The following is a 23,703-nucleotide window of genomic DNA, read 5'->3' as shown; positions in this document are numbered from 1 at the left end:
CTATTGGGGGTGGGGTCTTAAAGTCAACCAGAGAAGTTGAATTGTTGGGAATCTTCATAACTTGGGTCTTGTATCTATTGTTCAAATTTCTTTGAAATCGGAAATATATGTATGTTCACTGGGTTTGTAAAAGAGAGCAAAGCTACAGGAAACCAAAAGACGAATGATCACAGTAAGAGTCGGCTACCCTGTCCTAGTCGTTACCACTCCTCAATGTAGGATTCCTCACCATACAGGTGGTGGGCACAGCCCTAAGATGATGCATTATGAATCTATAGCAACTGGAAGGGTGTGACCCAACTCAAACATTAACAACTGTGTGACGTGGGCTAAGGGGAAATGAAAGTGTCACCTCTGGAGTTTGCCAATGATCACTGTGCCGATAGGTAACTGGACAGAATAAATTTGCAATCTATAAATCTCTTTGAATGACCAGTTACTTATCTGAGAAGGCCTTGAAATCAATGTTACCATCTGGGGACTATCTCTGACCCAGTGATTATATAAAGACTCAAAGGAGGCCTGCAACCAAATAACTTTACTCAACACATTGCAACTGAATCACTGGAGGCAAAGATGCCTCTCCTTTACTTGACAATTTATGCACCACATTGCAGAAATCACAATCTAAGTATATTTCAAAGCAAACTCTTACACTGTTGTACCATTGAATTACAAATAATGCTCATATTGTATCCTTGGGTGACCCTACAGCTTCCAAGAGTACAATTGTATTCATCTTGGCTAAGGAAAAATGACTAAATTGTAGGAGTTAAGCCCCCCATTAAGGGGTTTTACTAACTCCTAAGAAGTTGAAATTTTGGAAATGTTACTTCCTTTGTGTCTAATATGTATGGTTAAAATTTCATCAACAGCAAAAATATATGAATTTTCATGGGGCTTATGGCCTCATTTATGCCCCCTCACTTTCAAAGATATACTGCATTAAATCTGTCCTTTTTTTGGCCCATGACACTACATGGACCCTAAGTAAGGCATGTGTAAAATTTGAATGAAATCGGTTGTGTAGTTCTCGAGTTTTAGGGATTTGCACAGACAGACATACACACATTCTCATCTTTATATATATACTAGCAGGCATACCAGGCGTTGCCCTGGACTGTTTGTTAAGTATGCCTGTTTGGTTATTTGACCATTCACGGATGCACCTCTGAATTGAATGAAAGAAATAATGGCAGATGTTCCCTGTGTTGTTTGATTTATTTAGCGCAATAGTGAACATGCAGAGTCATATGCTCACACCATTGTCATTGTTTTCCATTGGGACACTAGGTCGATCTGTGAAAAACCGGCAATAATTGAGTTTATTTTCCTTACGACATAACTACTGACATGTGCTGTTTAGCAGATGGAAAGGTTGAGCCTAAAGATATGACATAAAGAGAAATAGTATGTTTACCGGCTGTTTGACTGGTTTCCACATACAACATTATCTGAACAAAAAATTTGATGTGTGGCCTGTGCAAAAAAGATGAAAAGTGTAGTATCTGTTGCCTACCTCACAATCAGGGGCACTTAACGGAGAGCATACTGTGAAGATTACGCTAATGAAATAAATAAGGTGACAAGGGTATGGTTACCTGATGTTTTCTTGTTTGCCACATAAAGCAACATCTGTTGTTGTCTTTCCCCTGTAGTCTCTGTAGCTCATGCAGCAGTCGCTGCAGCATCTCTTGTAAGTCAATCTGCATTGTGCTGCAACTCGTGCAACAGCAGTTGAGGAAGCATCTCTTGTAAGTCGATCTGCGTGTTGTGCTGCATTCTCTGAAGCTTGTACAGCAGTAGTAGAGGAAGCATTTCTTGTTCGGCATGCTGAACGTTGCTTGTTGCTCTGGGCAGCTTGTTGCACAGCAATACGTGCTAACCAATCACAACACTGCTGTTCACTTTCCCTTCTTCATGCTGAAGCCATCCTAAGTGCATTGAGAGAGTTCCTCCTGGCAACATCCTTGGCAGATTCATTTGCATGCATATGTTTACTTTTCTTTGCAGCATTTGTTTGCCAACCTATATTGGATCTTTTGCGTTGAGGCATGGTGGAAAATTATCAGTTTACGCAATAGAAAAAGTCTCAAGAAAAAAGCGGTGAATGTGTAGCACCCCCAAAAAATAGTAAAATGTAGTTGGCAAAAATATTAATCAAACAGACCGAATTAAGGATTTTTAATTTTGGGTAAGAGTTTTGAAGTGGCTAGTTCAAGTTAGAATAATTATATGAAAAAGAGTGCTCACATGAAAACAGAGGCAAATCGTAACTTGCAAATGAATACTGCTGGCAGTACTATGCAAGCAGTCTATAAGAGCTCACCACAACTGACAAAGTAAAATATTGATTTTTTCCAGCTGGGTGTGTGTCTCGTTTTTTCGCTGGCTCAAGTCAAATCCTAGGCGAATTGAGAGTAGTCTATTTATGTTGGGGGTACAGAATTTCGAGGAAAAAAATTATATGAAAAAGCATTTTAAGTCAAAGAGAGCACACATGTCAAATTTGGTGAAATTTGGTTGAAAATTGTAGGAGTAGAAGTGGTCCACACACACAGACAACTTGCCTTTTAATATATAAGAGAGATAGATTACTTGAATTTTTTTTTTTTCCCTTTTTTTTGTCTTTTTACAATTTACTCAAAACCAATTTTTATTGGAAAATAAGTCACTTAGATATCATCATACAATATTTTCTGGCATACAAGTTAAATTTTTCAGACCAAAATTTACAGCCAAAATAGGTAAGTTGACTTATACACCAAGACAAATTTGGAGGACCAAAAATTCCATTTGAAATGCAATAGGACTTGGAAAGATGGTGACTATGTTTGAATGTTTATACTATATACTATGTCAACTTGTATGCTGGAAAATACAGTATGCTAAATAGTTTTTGTCAGCTCTAGAGGATAAAAGCAGATGTTCAATGCATTGTTGGCTTGGACTTTCCTGCAGGCCTTTTCTATATGTCTAATTTTTAATATTTCCTACTTAAAGAATATTAAACAACTTGGTATTCCAGCATAATTTTATATTAATTCTAATCTATATTACCTTAAAACAATTTTTACTTAGAAATATCAATTCTTATTTTGTTAATTTTTACTGGATCTGTCACTGGCATAAAATTGCTTGAAAACTCATAGTTCTTTTGAGAAAGAATTTAGTTTATATAAAGTACATATGCAAGGAAAAATAAGTGCAAAAAAATATGGGTAAGAATAACATTTTATTCAACGTAAACAACTTCAAAAGAAAAAGTAAACAAATTTATTAAAGTGAAATTTGTTTATGATCACAGAATTCACACATCTGAAAATTTAATCTTTTCTGATTCTATCACAACGTAGATAAAAAGTTTCTTCAAAATTTATCATGAATTTTATATAGGTAACTCAATGAAATCCTGATAACTAGAAGCATATTCTATGCAAGAGATAAATTGGTTAATAACATGGCTTTTCAAAGGGATTTGGTATACCTTATGAGAAACTGTACTGATGTATATTTAATAAATGAGTCTAAAATGCACATCATATTAATGACAAAGTATAATTTCTTGGTAGGAGTAAATGGCAAGATAGTAATGAGAAAATATTCAATTATAACTTATTAAACATGTCAAGTTATACTTCTAAATACTGATCTCTTTTAATTAGGTACAATATCAATGTTATGGAATCATTATCAGTATTTTACTGTATTTTATCATCCCCAGAAAAGTGAATAGCAAAGGTGACCCTGGGGAGGAGGAGACTGACACTCTGAAAGATTAGGCACCAAACTAGATAAAACTAAACAGATCTTCCGGAGTTACACAATGCATGATAACTCACCCATCATTAACAAGTCTAAATAACATGAGAAATTTTACATATCAGAAAAAGATGTGACTTAATATAAAAACGATTCATTTTCCAAATAACCTTCCAATTATCAAAATATCTGTAACCACTTTGGCAATAGTAAATATATACAAAATATAGGAATAATACAAACTTTCATATTAGGACATAAGATCCTGAACAATAGAGTTGAGAATAAATCATGGGAATTAAGACAACATACAAATACTTTTTTTTATCATTATAAAAGAAAATATTAAATGAAAAGTGATAAGGTGGGAATCTGCTTTTTCTTAACAAAGAGAAAACAAAAAAATCCTTAGGATCAGAGAAAAAATACTTTGAGACAATTATTTTATGAAGCCACACATTTAATTAAATCTACAATTGTCTATTAATATTAAGATTAAAAGGTGTTTTTTTCCAATATCTACTTACTAGGAATATCTGGAGATATCCAAAGGAGAATTGTGTTGAATTGGAGAAAATAGTATTCCTATAGTTATTTAATGATTGAAGAAGCTGACCAAGTGTTTAAGGTTCTGGCCTGGTGATTGGGAGGTCAACAGTTCATTTCTCAGCACTGGCAATGTGCTATGTTCTTCATAAAAACAAAACTTCAATAGCTTAATTTCTATAGCTGTAAATGGATATTGTCAGGGGTTACAGTGTGATATTGTTAGAAATAGAAGCACTATTGATGAAAAGAATCTTCTGTTTCCAATGCTAAGTTCAAATCTTATGTGCTGTTTGGGGGTTAACCAAAACAGCAATCAAATCTTGTGAATAACCAATCATTTAAATATTGCGCAATTATTTTACTCCCTAACATGTTAATTTGTTAGAATAATTAATTTGGTTGGTTATAGACTTATTTGTATATATAAAATAGGTCTTTTATCGTTGCCAAAATAATTTCTTACATAGATCCAAGACCATGTCTTATTGTAATTAACTTAATTTTAAGCACAAGGTCACAAGTAGTTTTGGAAACTAGTGGGGTATAGTTAATTTTTAATTAACCTAGCTTTATGTCTACACTAGTACTTATTTAATTAACAAGGGTGGTGTTGATCCCGTTGGAATTTGATCTCAGAAACAGAGATATAACTGTCCTATAAAGAATTTTATCTGACATTTCTACTACTCTACTTTATGGAACACAAAAATAACCACTGCTTGCAGTATGAAATTCATTTAAGTATTCTTTATATTCTTGTACATTTTTTTATTGACAAAGCACCTATTTATCTCTAGATGCAATATTGATATTCATAAAAACAGAAATACTTTGATGGTACCATGTGTACTGTTCAGATCTACAGTAGGTGGCATAGTAAAGATTAAACCCTTTTTCAAGTACCTTTTTGAATTAACATATCTGGAAGAACAATAAAGGTACATCATTTCTTACGAGAAAAAATATATCTTATTTACAAAATTGTCTCTTATTAATTATCTGATGTGTTATTTTCCTAAACTAAAAATTCTTAAAAAAAGTTATTTTTAGTAAAGATGATATCTGAATATTTCAATGATATTTTCTGATGTAATACATTATCTCGGAGCTCCAGGGTCTTTCTGAGTTGGTGAATCAAACATTTTATCTTCTATAAAACTTTTTCTGCGTTCGGTATTATCAACACCAGAAAATGCATTTTCTGAACCCACAGGGCTTCTTTGTCGAGGAGATTTCAAGGCAATGTAGTTGGATGTTTGGCCACTTTTTTTTCTGGAATTTACATTAATAGGTGGTAAAATAATTGCAGCTGGTCTATTTTGAGATTCCACATAACCAGAGTTCATTTGATAGGGTGATTTTGGTTCAATTATTTCATCTTTGTCTGTTGGACTTCTTCGACTGGTTTTAATTGCTGGAGGAATTTCATTTTGTAGATTTTCTGGTTTGTCTAAGTTCCCATCTTTGCATTCTGGTTCAGTCACCATTGTAGATGATATACTTTGCTTTCTATGTTGGTCAATGGAAGATGGATCAACAGAAGATGTTTTTGAAGATGGCTTTTCTAAAGTCTGCTGCCTCGGAACATTTGGAGGGGATTTACTTCCGGAGATATCCAAAGGAGAATTATTTTGAACTGGGGAAAGTGGTGTTTGTTTCCTACTAGTGGATTCAGGCAAAGAATTAAATGGAACTGCAAGCACTTCTTCAGTAGTATTTGGTATTGGTGCATGGAGAGATGGTTTAAAATTAAGCTTTTGTTGAGAATGATCCCCAAGCTGGGAACCACTGTTACTACATGAGTGTTTTGGGCTACCATGTTCAATTATTTGGGTGGGTACAATAAACACTGGTGGTCTGGGACCCAAACACTCATTGGTTCTTGAAGTGCCAGTGTTAGAATCAGTTTCAGACTTATTTAGATCATCAAAGACCACAAACATTGATTTACTGCTGTTCTCTGTAACAAAGAAAGTGAAACAAAAATATAAGAATGAATTGCTTTTGAAACTGGGAACAAATAGATTTTTAAGTACAAGAAATGAGGCTGCAATTATTATTCTACTGAAGTACAAAATCATTGTTCTTAGTACCTGAAATCCAGTATTCTTGAAAGGCTACTGATAATGTGACCAAGTCGTTATACATATAATTATTCAACTTTACAATCACAAATATATTATTTTGAATGATGTAGTTGTTCAGTCTTTAGATGAAAATATTGATTAGATTTATGTAAGCATTTCAATTCAGACAAATTCATACTTAAAACTACTGAAAGATCAAACTCTAGATTTTAAAAATAATTAGTTAATTCTAATATAGTGACTGTCACTAATTACTATGTTAATGGGCCATTGGAAACTTCATTTTATGTAGTGTAACTGTGCATAAGTTATCCTTGTCCAGGCCATACCTACATTAATTCTTGATCCAAATACAATAAATTAATGAAATGTTTGATAGTTAGACTGTTGCTCTTATTGCTTACACACACTTTACAAAGTGAGAGCTTCTCTACAGCTTGGATTACTGAGCTTATTTAAAGTGATGTATCTGCGCTAAAAAAAAAAAGAATTCAATTTGGAATCTACTTACGTGTATTTGAGGTTGTGCTTTTATGTTCTTTCAAAGAGGTTTCTGAAAAGAGATGTTTTGTTTATTTTTTTTGTTATATTTCTTTCATTTTAAGTAAGTGTCTTTGTTATATATTTGTCAAAAATTAATGTGATGGCATTTATTTGATTCATTTGGAAAATGATAATATAGTCAAAGACAGTTAAAACCCTGCCCCAAAAAATTTGTTAAAGTATATTTTCTTTTGATTGAATTTGTTATTTGTTAATTTTGAGTGAAATGAATGATTAATACTGAATGAAAGGACAGGGTTTGCTTTTGAGCCATACTATTTTCTTATTCTTGTCAACTGAACAGCTTTTTTTCTTTCACTTCAATCAATGCACAAAAATTTAGTGAAAATCAAAATAGTGAACCAAATCACAGCAATTATTTACATTGACTTACAAATGTAGGTGGGACAACTTTTTGTGAGAAAACCAATTGCATGCAAAAACAAAAATCCATCTTACAGCTAAACAACCGTATTGACATGTATGATCACCAAAAGGGAAAATATCAATCTTAAAATATCAACTACTACTGAAGTTTTGCACATGTTTTTTCAAATGATTGGGAGGGAAACTTTGGGAATATTATCATCGTTTGTGTGTGAGAGAATCACTTGACATTTTACCCTGTCATAAATCTTGAAGTGATAGCATAGCTAAAAGGAAAGATGTGGTCCACCTCAGATGGCACTTTAGCGGGTAGCACTGTTGATGTGTATTATGTTGTTTTACATGGTGATGAGGGCTGCCCTGGGTGGTACAAACTCTTGCTACATCACAATTGGAATATTTTTCTATTGTAGGAAATATGCTTTGGGTGGTTGTCATTTTCCTATAACAATCTTCTTTCATCCATAATTAAATACTTGGTATGCTAAATATCTCCTATCTTTGTTAATATTGACTGGTATGCATGGAAACATTCCAGCCACAGTTTTATGTGAACCAACTTTCTCACTTATTGCTTTAACATCATAAATGTTGAAGCAAATGTTGATTGTTACAAATGTCTGGTGTCACATATATTCATTCAAAGGTTGTTTTGTATTTTCAAAAAGATTTCATAACTTCTCACCCTATCTCGCTGAGTGTTATGATATTTATCTTACAGTCATATTACTAATAGTTCTTCACAACTCCATTACTGTGTCACATTTTTTTTTTAAACATTACTTTTTTACACATGAGGAACCTTTAATATACATGACCACCCTTTATTTATCCCTCCACCCATTATTCTATCCTTGCTACCACTACTCTGAAATACCATGCACCTCAGCAGGACCTTCTTTTCCTCACTAAATTTTTCAACTATTCTTTCATTATAATAAAAATGATCATCACCTTCACACCATCTTTAATATTTCATCTTGCTCAGTGGTTCCCTGGCTACTTCAGTAGTTACACTTCAGGGTCACCTACACATCTAGTAGTTACTTGTCTCAGTGGCTACATGTCTATTCGTGAATATGTCAATGGTTGCTTGTCTACCTCAGTGGTCACCTGTATGAATGGTAGACAATACTGTGTGACAAATACAGTCTATGAGGTGGCATCAAAAAGTTCCTAGACTAGTTCTGTACCTCCCCTACAACTCTAATCCTCAACATATCAACTTCTGTTATTTCTGATTAAGAATACTAGAGTTCTAATACAAATTTATGCAACTTATTCACCATATACAATATTCTTGTGCCAGTAGCACATAAAAAGCACCCGTTCCACTCTCAGAGTGGCTGGTATTAGGAAGGGCAGACAGCCGTCGACACCATACCAAATCAGACTGGAACCTGGTGCAGCCTTCCAGCTTACCAGTTCCATTCAAACTGTCCATGCCAGCATGGACAACGGATGTTAAATGATGATGATGATGATGATATGTGACTTCAAAATTAGTTGTTATTGTTTAATCTCAGGTCATCTCTGATTAAGCAAATCTATGACTAAAGGTGTTCTAGCCATGACTATCCTGTTTTGTTTTGGGGCATAGTCTTTCCAAGATAATATCATTCAATGTGTCCTCTTACTTTGTAAGGAGGTAGGGTGTGATTTCAGGGTATTTATTATATTTAGTATCTGTTAGCCTGTATGACCTCATGGTTTCAGGTTCAGTCCTACTGCGCAGCAACCTGTAATTTGAGGTCAATCAATGTCTTGAAAGTAAATTTTTGCATGTAGAAAATGTATAGAAGCTTGTCATCTGCATGTCTTTATGTTTAGTCCCTCTTGACTTGATAACTGGTGTTGGTTTGTTTATGTTACTGTAACTTAGTAGTTTGGCAAAGTGAGTCTTATAGAATAAGTACCAAACTTTGCATGAGTAATAAGGTTGATTTGATCAACTAAACATGTCAATGCAGTGTCCCAGCATAGTCACAGTCCAACGACTGAAACAAGTAAAAGATGAAAGATTTCGAGCAGTTCCAGTGACAATGGTTAAAGAGTAAAACAGTTATTTACTTTATGATTCACAATCATAGAATATCAGTATTATTACTGTCAAATTGTTTAATCATTTAAGATAAAGAGGGAACAGAAAAACTGTTTCAGTTAATTATCTAAATATTCAATCAAGAAACTTTCAGCATTAACAATCAATACAAAGGTAAGAAAGTTTAATAGTGCATTTTTTGCCAGCTGCATGAGAACTGTTGCTGTGTACTACTCTGGTGGCTTTGTAACAGTGGTTCTCAACCATTTGTTTCCCAGTACCAGTGGTATATGGTGGTTGTTGTATTGGGTGTGCTGCCACACCCAATGCCACTAAATTGCAAATAGGGGTATAAAAACAGTTTCCCATTAAGATTTGTGATTAAATTAATGAGTAAGGTTAATATTCATAACAAATTTGCCATTTTCAATGGGTGTGCAGTGCACACCTGGAATATATACCTCTGCCCAGTGCCCACTTTCACCAAATGGCATTTACAAAGGTCCTCTTCTCATGTTTGGAGTGGGGAAGAAAGGACCCAGCAATTATTTTCGTTAAACAGAAGCTAATTTTGTGCAGCAGTTTATTATCCATGTTTTCTTGACTTTATTCTATCTAGCATGATTTCATTTTAGATATTTCCATGGAGTAATGACATATGTTGAATGTTTATGGAAATTACCGAAGAAAGTGGAGATTTATTTAATGAAATTTTACTGGATCTTGGCACATCATCAGTCAATGTTTTGCTCACTGACAAACGCAATGTTTAACTCATATTCTAATCATAACAAATGCTTTTTTGAAAATGTGTTTGAAATATCAGTATTGTAACTGGTTTAAATATTTTGTTTCTAAAGCAAAATCACAACTCTACTGAAATATTCAGTAACCCACCTGACATATGCTGCCCCCTTATGAGCTCTCAATGTCCCAAATTGAGCACTACAGCTCAGGTTAAGAACCACTGCTTTATGCTAATGTTTATTGAATGCTTTTCATGCAAGCCTTATAAAGATATTTGGAGTACTATAACTAATAGTATAAGAAGCAGGCTTTTTCAAATGTAGATTTGTTGCATGATTTTCTGTTTATTTTGGAAGAAGAATAGCAGATGTAAATATTGTAAAAAGAAAAACATGCTGATAAAGAGAAGTCAAATAATACTAAACTAGTGAGATAAAAGTGATAAAATGGTTGGTAGTGAAATATATTATTGTATTTATTAAAAATAAATACAAATGTTTGTATTTTTCTTAACACAACAAGTTAATCTATAAGCAATGAAAGGAATGAGAAGCTTCAGGCTTAATTCTTATGTTTGGTGGTATTACCTGATTTATAGGAAAGTAAAACATGTTTCAATTTAAACAGAAGTTGAGGCTGTATTTGCTTTTTCTCTTTTACATATTTCTGTCATTTAAAATATTTGAATTTTGTTGGAAAGTATTTCAAGTTTGTCATTTCTAATACTGACTTAAAGTGAACTATTTTAATCATGCTCCTTGATTTAGTAACAATTTACAAAGAATTGTAGAATGTTATAAGAATGTTTAGCCACCAGGAGCAGTTGGGAAGGATTATAAAATTTCAAAATTTCATTTTTTATTTTCAATTAAGGTAGGAGCACCAAAATTGTCTTTGTTCCTGGATGCTGAGAACCCTTCAGTACCACAGGCACCAGGGGCCACTGATAACAATCAGGAGTTATAAGCAATAGTATTACAACATCATATTGTGGACATGGACTAAAGATGAAGATTAGAAGAACATTGGAAATCATCTGGGACAAAAAAAAAAAAAAAGTGTGTAAGAGTCTAGACTAAAGGAAAGAAGGCTGCTAGAGGCAGCCTTCTTTGGCTTTTCTAAGATTCACAACTGTCCAAACTGTTAACAATAGCCTGATGGGTCTGCAAAATGACCCGAAGGAATATATAATATATAATGATCTTATTGTATACAGTGCTCAGGTGCACTACAACTCATTGAAAAAAGTAACCAAAACTGCATGAACAGTACATAGAATATGCACAGGAAGTGAACAGTGAAAAAAGTTTTTGTAAAAAAAAATGGGGGTGGGGACATCAGGTGTACTTTTGGCGACTTTCAGGAACCATGGATGTTTTGAAGGATGTAGTGTCTCGACAGCTAACAACTGAAGGAATACTGTAACAACAAAAGGAATACTGTACAAATTCAAGGCTGTGGCACAGCGTGGCCACAGTCTAATGACTGAAACAAGTAAAAGATAAATGATAAATTGAGGAAGAGATGGTATCCCAAATTATAGAACACTTATGATAGACTATTGGTAAAAACAACTACAATGTTATATAAACAGAAAAAGTTCAGCTGCCAGAAAGATGTGGAAGCGTTCTCATCTTGGCAAACATCAAATATTCTTGTGGACATATTCAGAAATTCTAGATTGCAGTATTCAGAGAAGGTGATTGGAATTGTGAGTTTTCCTCAATCCTAACTAAGTGGTGGATTCTGATCCTTCCTTGGTAGTTCATTTAGTATACTAAATTTAAACTGTCTGAATATACTGTGGTACATCTTTGTTTCATCCCATATCTGTCTCTCTGCCTCCCCATCTGCCAGCCTCTTTGTCTGTCCATCTATAAGTGCACTTCAGTATATTTTGTAATCCCTTTTGTGTGTGATGTGTTATATTATTTGTATGGGCCCTTGTGCCCAATAAAATAAACGTTTGTTTGCTACTGAAATGTTTAAAAATGTTTTCAAATTGTACCTTAAGGCTCCGGATTTTAGCAAGTTCAAAGTGCATGGTCAAGAAGTAAAAAAAAAAAAGAGTCAATAAAATATAGTATTGTTACTGTTATTATTAAGGCAGTGAACTGGCAAAATTGTCAGCACACTGAAGAAAATGCTTAGTGGTATTTCATATGTCTTTATGGTCTGAGTTCAAATTTTACCAAGGTTGACATTGCCTTTCGTCCTTTCAGGATCAATGAAATAAGTACCAGTTGCATACTTGAGTCAATGTAATCAACTAGCTCTTTGTACCTTCAGTAGAAGGGACTACTACCGCTATTGTGAAATGATGATGATGATACACAAGCACGCGCTTGTGCATGCACACACACATACATGTATGTATATATGCATAGCTACCTATCTATCCATTTATATATATGTGTGTGTGCACATGCGTGTGTACCTTTAACATTCTTATTGCATCCTTCTATTCATTGTATATTGGGAAACATCTCTCACCCTTCCTTTCATTTTGAAAATCTGTTTTTTTTCACATTTTTCTTTCTATGGAGACTCTAGCAAAAGGTTTGTATTTCTTGTATTTGTTCAAGCCCTTGTGTGGCTAATAAAGATTATCATCATCATCATCATTACAGAAGTCAGCAAGCTAGCAGAATTGTCAGGACACTGACAAAATGTTAACTGATATTTTTTTCAGCTTTGTGTTTTCAAAGTTCAAATTCTTCTGAGGTTGACTTTGTCTTTCATTTATCAGGGTTGCTTCAGCCTGGCAGAATCATTCACACATGGGGCAAAATGCTTAGTGGCATTTCATCTATCTTCACGTTCTGAGTTCAAATTCCACCGAGGTCAATTCTGCTTTTCATCCTTCCAGGGTCAATAAAATCATGACCTTACAATCATGAGCTGAATAACCTAAACACTCAGCCACATGCCATCATGTGGTCACCCTGTGATAATTAGCGTAAAATGTGAATGGAATGCTCAGCTACATGCATGTTATTATGTTATTCTGTGGATTGAATCAACAAGAGCACATTGTCATAACCGACAGAGAGCAATTTTTTAAAATCAACTTAGCCCCTCCCCTGAAATTGTTAGCCTTGTGCCTATAGTAGAAAGGATTATCAGTATTGTAATTATTATTATTATCATTAAGGTGGTGAGTTGGCAGAATTGTTAGCATGCTGGTTGAAATACTTAGTGATATTTCATTCATCTTTATGTTCTGAGTTCAAACACTCCCAAGGTCAGCTTTACCTTTCATCCTTTCAGGATTGATAAATTGAGTACCAGTGAACCATTGAGGTCGATGTAATCAGCTAGTCCTCTCCCCACAAATTTCAGGCCTTGTGCCTTTAGTAGAAAAGATTATTATTGTAATTATTATTATCATTAAAGTGGTGAACTGGCAGAATTGTTAGCACGCTGGGTGAAATGCTTAGTGGCATTTCATCTGTCTTTAGGTTCTAAGTTCAAATTTCGCTGAGGTTGACTTTGCTTTTCATCCTTTCAGGGTCAATAAAATAAGTAACAGTTGAGTGCTGGAGTCGATATAATCAACTACCCCACCACCTAACTTGCTGGCCTTGTGCGAAAATTTGAACTAATTATTATTATTTACTCATACACAGACTAGGACCCCAAATTAACAACAGGCTGGAGGTTGGTAATCAATATATTATTTAACTACATCTGGATGTATGTAGGTTCATTCTTAATAACATGCTCATGTATTGTTTATAACAAAAAAAAAAAAGGCAAAAAAAAGCTGCACGTATAACACATAACTTAGAAGCAGCGCTACAGATGTACCAACACACATGAGACTGAAACATAGCCGACCTCACGCACTTCTCATGAGGAATTCCGGAAGAAGCTTCGTGAGACAACTACTGAGACGCTTCCAAAAAAAAGAAAACTGTTGGAAAACAGTTTATAGCAGAGACTCCATCTAAGAATATCTGAAGAAGGAATTGTAATTCCGAAATATCATCGGACTATAGTTAACTAAATTACAACAGGTATATAGTCCATTTAAAAAAATATTATAGTGCATTGTTGTACCATTCGAAACTTTTTATTCGTTATTATTATTATTGGTTAAAGTGTGATGAAGAAAGGTAACAACTTACATGTTGAGACGAGGGCTGCAATGTGGGATTATACTCACGTGTTGTTGGTGATGACAATGTTGTTGCTGAAATAAAGATGTTTGTCATATTGTTAGATGCACTTCAGAAAGAAATCTGGATTTCTGAAATGAGCACAAAAACAGTGTTTGAACAATTGGCTTAATCTACCCTAGTATATCACTGGTACTTAGTAAACCCCTCTCAAGATTCAAATATAGAAAAAGAAATAGAAATATGAACCATTTTTTAAATAGTGGTTATTAAAGCCTCAGGAAGAATGAAAACAAGATGAAAGTTATTGTTATATTTTGGGATGGTCATCTATTTTTCTTGCCAAATAAACACATGCACTATATATTGGTTCTCCACTTGTTTATTATTGTTCTTATTTTATGTCTATTGTCTGGAAATCTTTTGTCACCCACTTGTGACCTCTTCAGCAACTCTCCATTCCATGTCTCTCTTCCTGTTCTGTTTAGTCCATTCTGTTTTTCTATGGCGTGTAACCTTATCTGTGCATGCATTTGCATTTGTATCTGTGTGTGTGTGTGTGTATGTGCACATGTGTCTGTGTTTTGTATGTATGTTTTGTGTGTGTGTATATGGGTTTGCTTACTATACTGTTTGTATCTGTGTCCTTTTTATCTCCCATTCTATCTTTAGTCATTATGTTGTGTAGTGTAGTGGTGGTAGGCGTTATTGTTTCATTCGTGTTTTCTGTTGAGGCTCACTCTGTCTATTACTATGTTTGTGGCCTCTGTAATCTGTCTAAGTGTCATGTCTGTTCTATGCATTGATAATAACTTAACATCTCTGTTATTAACTGAGCCACTATGTTCTAATTGAGCACGTTGGTAGAACATTGATGAGCTTTTCTCCTCTTTGAGCTCCCACCAATGTTCACCTATGCTACATGCCATCTCCCCAGGGTAAGGGGAGATGGCACGTAGTGTAGGGGAGCAGATAGGTGAATACTGGTGGGAGCTCAAAGAGGAAAAAAGCTCTTTTATTTATAGTAACTGAATGTGAGTTCAAACTTTCAGGATTACTTTGGAAATTAATATCATTGTAGATTAATATTGTGAAGTAAATTGTGAAAAAGCTAAAGAAGGAACAAGTAAAAGAGTACTTACTTGTAGCTGTTGAAGGAGTAAGAACTGTTTTTCCTAAAACATTGAGGAATAATATATTACAATGGTTGGTTATAATCCACTCAGGTGTAGTTTTAATGATGTGTTATAGAATAATAGCTGTACTCATCAGGACTTCAGTGAAATATTAATTTTCATATGTTACATCAAGGACAAGTTAGCATGGTGGATTTAACAGTGGAGTCAGTTGATTTTAGGACATAAAATGGGAGAAGTAGGATGCTTTGTGTACTCTTAATGTAGTTCTCAGGGTGATTCAGCATGACACAATTTGTGACAAGGCTGGCCCTTTGAAATACTGGTACAATTCATTTTTGCCAGCTGAATGGACTGGAGCAACATGAAATAAAGTGTCTTGCTCAAGGAAACTATATGTCACTGGAAATTGAACACATAACCTTACAATCATGAGTTGAATAACTTAAACACTCAACCACATGCCTTCATGTGGTCACCATATGATAATTAGTGTAAAATGTAAGTGGAATGCTCAGCTACGTGCATGTTAATTTCATGAGCAGGTTATTCTGTTGATTGAACCAACTAGAACATATTGTGATAACTGACAGAGAGCCATTTTAAAAATTTATAGTGACCACATTTGCACTGAAGAGAAATCAAAGGCTGTTTTAATATTTCACTCACATTTTATAGTAATTAACACTGATAACATTTGTCTAGTCTTGAGCTTTATATAAATAGAAGTGGTGGGATGACCAAGAGACCATCTACTCATAGATCATGAGTTAAAATCTGCTGTTAGCATAATATCATGTTTCATGCCAGTAAACTTTATTTCACTTAACTTTTAGGGGAATAAGTAACAGATCAGTTGAATACTAGATCAGCTGAGAATAGGGACAAGATGATCCAGAATAGGTACCAAATCACCTGAGATATTAGAATGAACTGAGAATAGACACCAGGCAGGTCGCGTATAATATAACATTGTATATGTAAGTGGTACAAACATCAAGAAATGTATACAGAATGTATTGAACAGGTGTGTAGAATGAACTTACACAATGTATAGAGGGAGTTGACACAAGGTGTAGAAGATGTTGATTTGGTGCATAGACTATGTAGATACAGTATATTGAAAGTGTTAGGACAGTGTATGGAAGGTATTGACACTGTGTAGAATACATAGGCACAGTGTAGAGATGTTGACATAATATGTAGAATATGTAGATACATTATATAGAAGGTGTTTAGAATGAACTAAGGTACTAAGGCAATGTATAGAATCTGTAAGCATGGCAAAAAAAACATTGATATTTAACCACTACCACCACCAACAACAACAAAAATCCCCAAAAATCAAACAAAAAATAAACAAACAAGTTATTAACATTAACAGTAAAAACAAACTGCATTCTCATTACTTCAGGTAGCTGCTGATGTTACTGAATGTTGTAAGGAAAAACATTTTTAATGAACTGAAATTTGCTTCCTAGGTGGAAATAAAGCAACAACTAAAAACCTAAATGTAAGCATTAGAAATTCACAAGAAAAAAGAGAGATAATTTCAAAAAATTAATAAGTAATTCAACTGGAAACTGAATTTTTATTTTTAGCGAGGCAATCTGATCTTTATTAGAAGTAAGATGGCAACTACAGACGTGTTTTGAAATTATTAGACCTCTTCTGGGCAGTTTAGTCTAAGTCTTCTTAGGTGTGCTATGATCCTGCCATATTTTCAAGCAAACAAATTGATGTAATGTAAAGTGTAAACATGCAAACATCATCATCTTTCCAAATCCTGCTGCATTTCACATGGAATTTTTAGCCCTCTGAAGCAGTCTTGATGTATAAATTGACATTCCTATTTTGGCTGTAAATTTTGGTCTGAAAAATCTGACTTGTAAACCAGAAAATATGGTATTTAATTCCAATGGGAGTTTTATAATTGCTTTTGGCTTTGGGATTTTAATGTAATATTTCTATTTTGGTCATTTACATATAGCATCATAAACATTGCTCCTAACAAATATATTAAAGCCAAGCTCCCTGCTTTTTGTGTGATTAGGATACCACATCCAGAGAAAAATAACCTGATTGAATGATATAAAGTTGCTCATAACATACTCCAGCCCCTGACCCATAGACATACTGTCTCTTCTCTCCACCTTTTTCTCTGCTACCATAATAGCCTTTACTCCTCAAAGCTGGCTGGTCTCTTACTGTCTCTACTCAGGTACTACTGATTCAGTCTTCTTGCCTCCTCTCACTCCCCATATTACATCTGATCCCACCAGATCTCATGTTAACCACTTCTCTTAGTCTTTTTGTCTTAGATCATCAGCTTTTAGGAATTCCTTCACTGATTACCTGATTACATCATTTCTGCAAGGCCCAACTTGCAACAGTTTAAGTGGTCTGTTAAAAGCAACAATCTCATTGCTCTTAAAGGGCTTATGAAGACTATCAGCACAGCCCCTTCCCTCAGAGCAATCTAAAAGGAAAACAAAAAGACAATCATCTCCAATTCTCTCCTTGTTCACATCATTTCTATAAAGATGAACCTGCAGAAATTCATTCATCAAACATGTTGATCTCCAATGGTTATAAATAATATTTCTTCTTTGATTAAATGAAAAAAAAAAATGGCTCTATCTATGTTAAATTAACAATCGAGATGTTAAACACATGTGCATCTACATGGCATATATTGATAAAGGATGTGCTGTCACAAGAGGTACATTCAATAAATATGCACCCCTTGTATTTACATACCAGAATTGCTGTTTAAGAAGTGTGGACTGTCCCAGCCCATAAGAATATCTAAAATAAAATTGTAGAAAAGGTTATTAAATCCAGTAATATCATTGTTCTTGTGTTATCATCATCATCATCAAGAAATAAATGTTATAAAACTTTCTGGGGATTTTATATTACAGAATGACTGACAGATAGAAATAGAAAAACGGCGAGACAGAGTTTGCAAGATGGAAATGAAAAGATTAGATCTGATACTTGAAAACAGAGCAAAAAGTTGTTTTGGAGACAAATCTATTGTTTTACTATCATAAATAAAACCACAAAGAATCACCAGAAGAAAATATCAAAACTAAACTGATATATTTTTCCCATTATTCATTTGAAACATTAAAAAAAAAAGTAAAATGGATTTTTTATTGATGAATATTAATGTTGTTTAATCAAACAAACTATTTTTTCATTGAATAATAGTGTACATAACTGAGTACTCCACAGACACTCGTACTCTTAACATAATTCTCCAGCAGGATCAGTGTGACATAGTAGCGTGACAAGGTCGGACTTCTTGTTGGGCAAGGTTGGGCAAATACTTGTGAATCATATTTCTGTTTCTTGCAAGGCCTTTGGACTCAGCATTAGCCTGGACAAGACTGTTGTAACATTCCAGCCTGCACCAGGAAACCTATATGTGGAACCAGCTATCTTGGTTGAAAGAACAATACTAAAAGTGGTAGACAAGTTTGTCTACCTGGGTAGCACACTCAGCCATTCTTGCTCTCTGGATGATGAAATATCTTTCAGGGTGCAGAGAGTAACTGATTCCTTCAGGTCTCTTGAACCTCATGTCTGGTCCCAACATAGCATCATAAGGTGAACAAAAGTTGCTGTGTACTACATGTGTACTGACATTGCTCCTTTACTCATGTGAAACATGGACCCTTTACAAACGTCATGTAAAGGTCCTTGAACGCTTCCCTCAGAGATATCCGAGACACATTCTGAATGTTGGCTGTACCTTAAAAACTCCAGATACACAGGTCCCGATGAAAGCCAATATCCTGAGTATTGAGGTGATAGTGCACAAACACTGGTTACACTGGACTAGACACCTTGTTAGAATGAATGATAGTAGGATCCCTAAACAGATACTATATGGGGAACTTGTTAGTGGAAAGTGACCCCAGCAGAAGCCAAGACTGCAATTTAAAGATTGTGTAAAGTCCTCATTAAAGGCCTGAGAAATGTGGGAAGCTGACTGGGAAAGCAATGTTTGTCATCACCACAGATGGAAGAAACAGGTAAAGGAGGGAGTTGATACCTTTGAAAGAGCACGTATTCTTCATGAAGAATTCAAGTGTGCTGCTCAAAAACGCACTGCTGGTGTAATGAATGGGGAAATCTTGGTCTGCAATGTTTGCAGTTGTGTATGTTTGTCAAGAGCAGGGCTCGTTAGACACCAATGTAGCTCGAAGTGTGAAGTATAAGGTAGTCTTGAGTGCACAATGCTCCTAAAGGTCAGTAATAGTTTTGTTCAGTCACAAGTGGGCAGCCATCATGTATGTATGTATGTATGTATGTATGTATATATGTATGTTTGTGTGTGTGTTTGTGTGCATGCGTGTGTGTATGTGTATGTGTGTGTAAGTGTTTGTGTATGTGTATGTGCACGTGTGTGCATAAACGTGTGCACATTTGTATGTGTGTGTGTGTTCACATGTGTGTGTGCACGTGTGTATGTACATTCTGTATATATGATGGTTTATAGGTCACTATTGAAGATGCAAAAAAGACAGCAAATCAGTTATTGCTATGGAAGCCCACTCACGGCAATAGATTACAAGCAAGGCTTCACTTAATATACATTAACCAACTGGAAGAAAATACTGGGATAAAGCTGGAAAATTTCCAGCTACTACAGATGGTCATGCTTACTGGAAGTCACTTCCTGGGAGTATTCAAGTTTATTTATAGAAAAATCAAAAGGTATACTCTAAATAATATCTATATTTGTTCTCAAGAAGTTTGTAGAAAAAGTAAAAAATATATTCTAAATATGATAGATATTTGTTCTCAATAAGTTTGTCCATAGAAGAAGAAAAGGATATATCTTAAATATGATAGATATTTGTTCTCAAGGAGTTTATTCAAAGCATGTGTAGTGAACCTTGGCAGTCAAGCAGGAAAGCAAAACGAAAAAGAGATTTAACGAGAGTAATCTCCATCGACCTTCTAGAAAGTTCTCGGACATTCTAGAAGCTTCCGGTTGACGTGGAAGTCAGACTTCCGGTTCATCCCTTATATAAAGGAACACGTTTTTAAATTCGCGCCATTCATTGCTTATTGGTCATGTCTGTCTGTTTTGATTATTCATTCAGTAAGTAAGGAGTTAATTTTTGCTATTGTGTGTCATCTTTCAAAGGAATTTGTTTTTCTGTTTGTGGTTTCCTCAGGGGAAACATTTTATTATTTTATTGTGAATAATTTTTGTTGTCCTCCCTCTTGGGGGAGGGGTAGAAAACTTTTTGTGTGAATTGTTGAATTGCGGTCCTCGCGGAATACTATTTTACTATTCTTGTATTTTTTCTGTGAAATTATTATTATTGTGAAGTGGCTTTGGTCAAACAGCCAGAGAAGTTGAATTTTGCCGCTGCTGTAGGCGGAGGAGAAAAATTTTAATTAAAAAAAAAGGAAATACAACAGTATTTCGGACTAATTACAGAAACCGAAGGACAAAGCAAACTGACGCCGCCTGGGGAAATGATAACCAGAACCAAAGAAAAAACCATAATTTATGAAGTCTTCAATTCTGAAAAAAAAAAGAAAAAAAAAAAAAAGATTTGAACAATTAGAAGAATCAACAATCGAAAAATGCCTCAGGCAGGTGTTGAATGAAATCAAATACCTGGCCAGAGGCACAAGGTTTGCGGCAATAGAAGTGCGTTTCGAGTCAGCCAAGAACCCTGCAAAGTGGAAGTATACTGTTTTTGCCACTGTATCTGGTTAGAAGGAAGGCCTGAATAAAAATTAAAAATATTCCCAGAAGTGTAAGTGGCATGGATAACCGCCTCCATCCTTCAATTAACCTTATATGTTAACGCATTACCCCCGGTAATAAATGTGTTATGACTTATTACAAACGTCTCACAAATTCTTATTTTCTTGTCATTACGTACAAAATGGTGACCCTTCTTTCTCTCATGCTTATTAGATTATAGGATGTCACTTAATTGACATCACTATAAAATGGTGAACCCGACGTCAAGAACATGATAGCCACTGTGGACATTTCACTATAAAATAGTAAACCCAACTTTTTGAATACGCAAACCACAGCACATGGTAAATCGATGCCATACTACACTTTTCAAGATAATTTCTACATTACTCTACCAGCATCTCTGATATTTTAGTTTTGAAATAATTTCGTGTTTTCCGCGTCAAATAAGAAAGTCACTTATCACGCCTAATCATGAGTAACATTTCCATACCAGCTTATTCCAGCGATGCTAAGCTATGGTTTGCACCGCTTCATTCTTATTTCACAGCACATGGTATACAAGCCGCTCAACAAAAGCTACACCTGCTTATTAGTGGGATTCCTGCCATATTAGCAGACACCGTTAAAGATATCATCACAGATCTTCCGCAAAGCATGACCTACGATTCTCTGAGAACAGAAATACTATGCAGAAATTCTAAATCAGCAGAAAGGCGTTTCCGCGTGCATTGTTACAGGATGAGAACCTGGGTGACAAACCTACTTCAGAATTTCTTAGGCGCATCAGAGAACTCAGTGACGGATATCTTCTTCGTAAAGAAAATATTTTTTTCCCGCTTACCAACTAATGTACAGACTATATTGGTGAATATGGTGAACACCAACACTATAGATCAAATTGCTTCGTCTGTAGACAAGATAATGGAATTTTCTCACAGACCCACTGCAACTGATTCGGTTATTGCTTCATCGTCTTCTCGACAACAGCCTGATAATGAAAATGGAGACGCCATGTTGAAGGCTATCGATGGTTTAACGCGCCAAATATCTCAATTCTGTCGTGTTAGACAGCGTTCGCGAAGCCATTCTTTCTCTTCTAAACGACATAACACTTTTTCAACCAACAATTCTTCGGTGTGTTGGTACCATGCACGTTTTCATGATAAGGCACGTTGTTGTAACAAGCCTCGTACTTTTAATGTGGGAAAACTGAACCTAGAGAGCTTGGGCACGTCAGAATTCTCACAACTTTTCAGCTAATCGTGCTTTCTTCATTAGGGGCCTAGTCTCAAACAAGACATTCATGGTCGATACAGGATCAAGTTACAGTATTTTGCCGTTATGGTTCAGCTCTAACAAGCCACAGTTATCAAGTATTTCATTATATGCAGTGAACCAGTCTCCCATCAAAACCTACGGTCAGATATCTTTAACTCTAGACCTTGCCTTGCGTCGAGATTTTAAATGGATTTTTGTCATCGCTGACCTGCCACATCTTATCCTTGGGGCGGACTTCTTACACCTCTACTCACTTCTGGTAGATGTCAGAAAACAGACTTGTGGATACTACCACATCTTTATCTACGCCTGCATGTGAATCTACTGCTGCTATCCTCGTCCCATCATTTTTTGTAGCTGCTGCCAATAACCAGTTCCATACTCTGCTTGCCTCATTTCTCGAGTTAACAGATCTATCATTTAAGCCTACCCAGACAGTTCACTTGACTCAACATTTTATTACAACAACTGGTTCACCCATTTTCTCTCGTCCACATACACTAGCACCACACAAGCTCAAGAAAGCTTGCGTTGAATTCGAGTACATGCTCCAGCTTGGTCTCATACGTCCTTCTACTAGCCCTTGGGCATCTCCGCTACACTTAGCTCGGAAGGGTGAAGCGGATTTTAGATCCGTTGGTGATGACAGGAGATTTAATGCTATCATCACGCCAAATCGTTATCCCCTACCAAACTTAAAGGACTTGTAGTGAAACCTTTCTCTCGGGCATTCAATCATAAATGATAACGAAGCTGCTAACATCTAGCCTTAGGCTGCCTTGGATCCTTCTGTCCACTATCCTGATTGGTTCTTATTTACGCGGCATTTGTCCCCATGTTCTGCTTGCTAAGGGGGCATTACGTCCAATCGTGACCTTAGGATAAAGTCACATGAGATAGAGTTCTTCTGGGTTTCCGGTGATCCCTGTTTCAGCTATAAATAAGCCCGATCCAACGACGGTCGTCGTCTTCGATTCCAGATCTCTCACAGGTCTGGTCGTTGACCACACATACAGAACACAGCTACAGCCAGTTCCAGTGCCGACGTCTTCACCACCTGTTATATGGACTGTTAGATATGTAATTCGTCTGACGTTCCGTGTGTCATGTGGTTCGTTTGAGTTCATTGTTTCATTGTTGTTGTCTTGTGGGACTGTCGTAGTAAAAGGTCATTGATATATATATATGGCGGACATGACTTTTGTTTATTCATAACGAACATTGGGTGAATGCGTTCTTTGTATGTAATTGAACAATAAATGTAATAATTAAATTGTATAACTCGTTATGTTATCTCTGCGAGTCACCC

At 35.3% G+C, this 23,703-nt stretch overlaps 1 protein-coding gene across 3 annotated transcripts in view; it reads right to left on the bottom strand.

Annotated features, from left to right (window-relative positions):
* Nucleotides 1-3,222: 3,222 nt before the first annotated feature.
* LOC106880339 (uncharacterized) overlaps nucleotides 3,223-23,703 on the bottom strand; it is a 123,610-nt gene continuing 103,129 nt past the window's right edge. Inside the window, exons 8-12 of one of the 3 annotated variants that reach the window (XM_052966536.1) lie at nucleotides 18,134-18,181; nucleotides 15,380-15,412; nucleotides 14,285-14,311; nucleotides 6,910-6,951; nucleotides 3,223-6,271 (exon numbers count right to left, since the gene is read on the bottom strand). In XM_052966536.1, coding sequence (XP_052822496.1) covers nucleotides 5,409-6,271; nucleotides 6,910-6,951; nucleotides 14,285-14,311; nucleotides 15,380-15,412; nucleotides 18,134-18,181 — 1,013 coding nt within the window. In that variant the 3' untranslated portion in view covers nucleotides 3,223-5,408. The remainder of the gene's footprint in view (nucleotides 6,272-6,909; nucleotides 6,952-14,284; nucleotides 14,312-15,379; nucleotides 15,413-18,133; nucleotides 18,182-23,703) is intronic. The other 2 variants (XM_052966537.1, XM_052966538.1) reach the window with 2 other exon arrangements.

Source organism: Octopus bimaculoides, chromosome 3 (genome assembly GCF_001194135.2).
Source record: "Octopus bimaculoides isolate UCB-OBI-ISO-001 chromosome 3, ASM119413v2, whole genome shotgun sequence".
Classification (NCBI taxonomy): Eukaryota; Metazoa; Mollusca; class Cephalopoda; order Octopoda; family Octopodidae; genus Octopus; species Octopus bimaculoides.
Note: the sequence above shows the minus strand (reverse complement) of the source record. Positions and strands in the feature narration are given on the sequence as shown.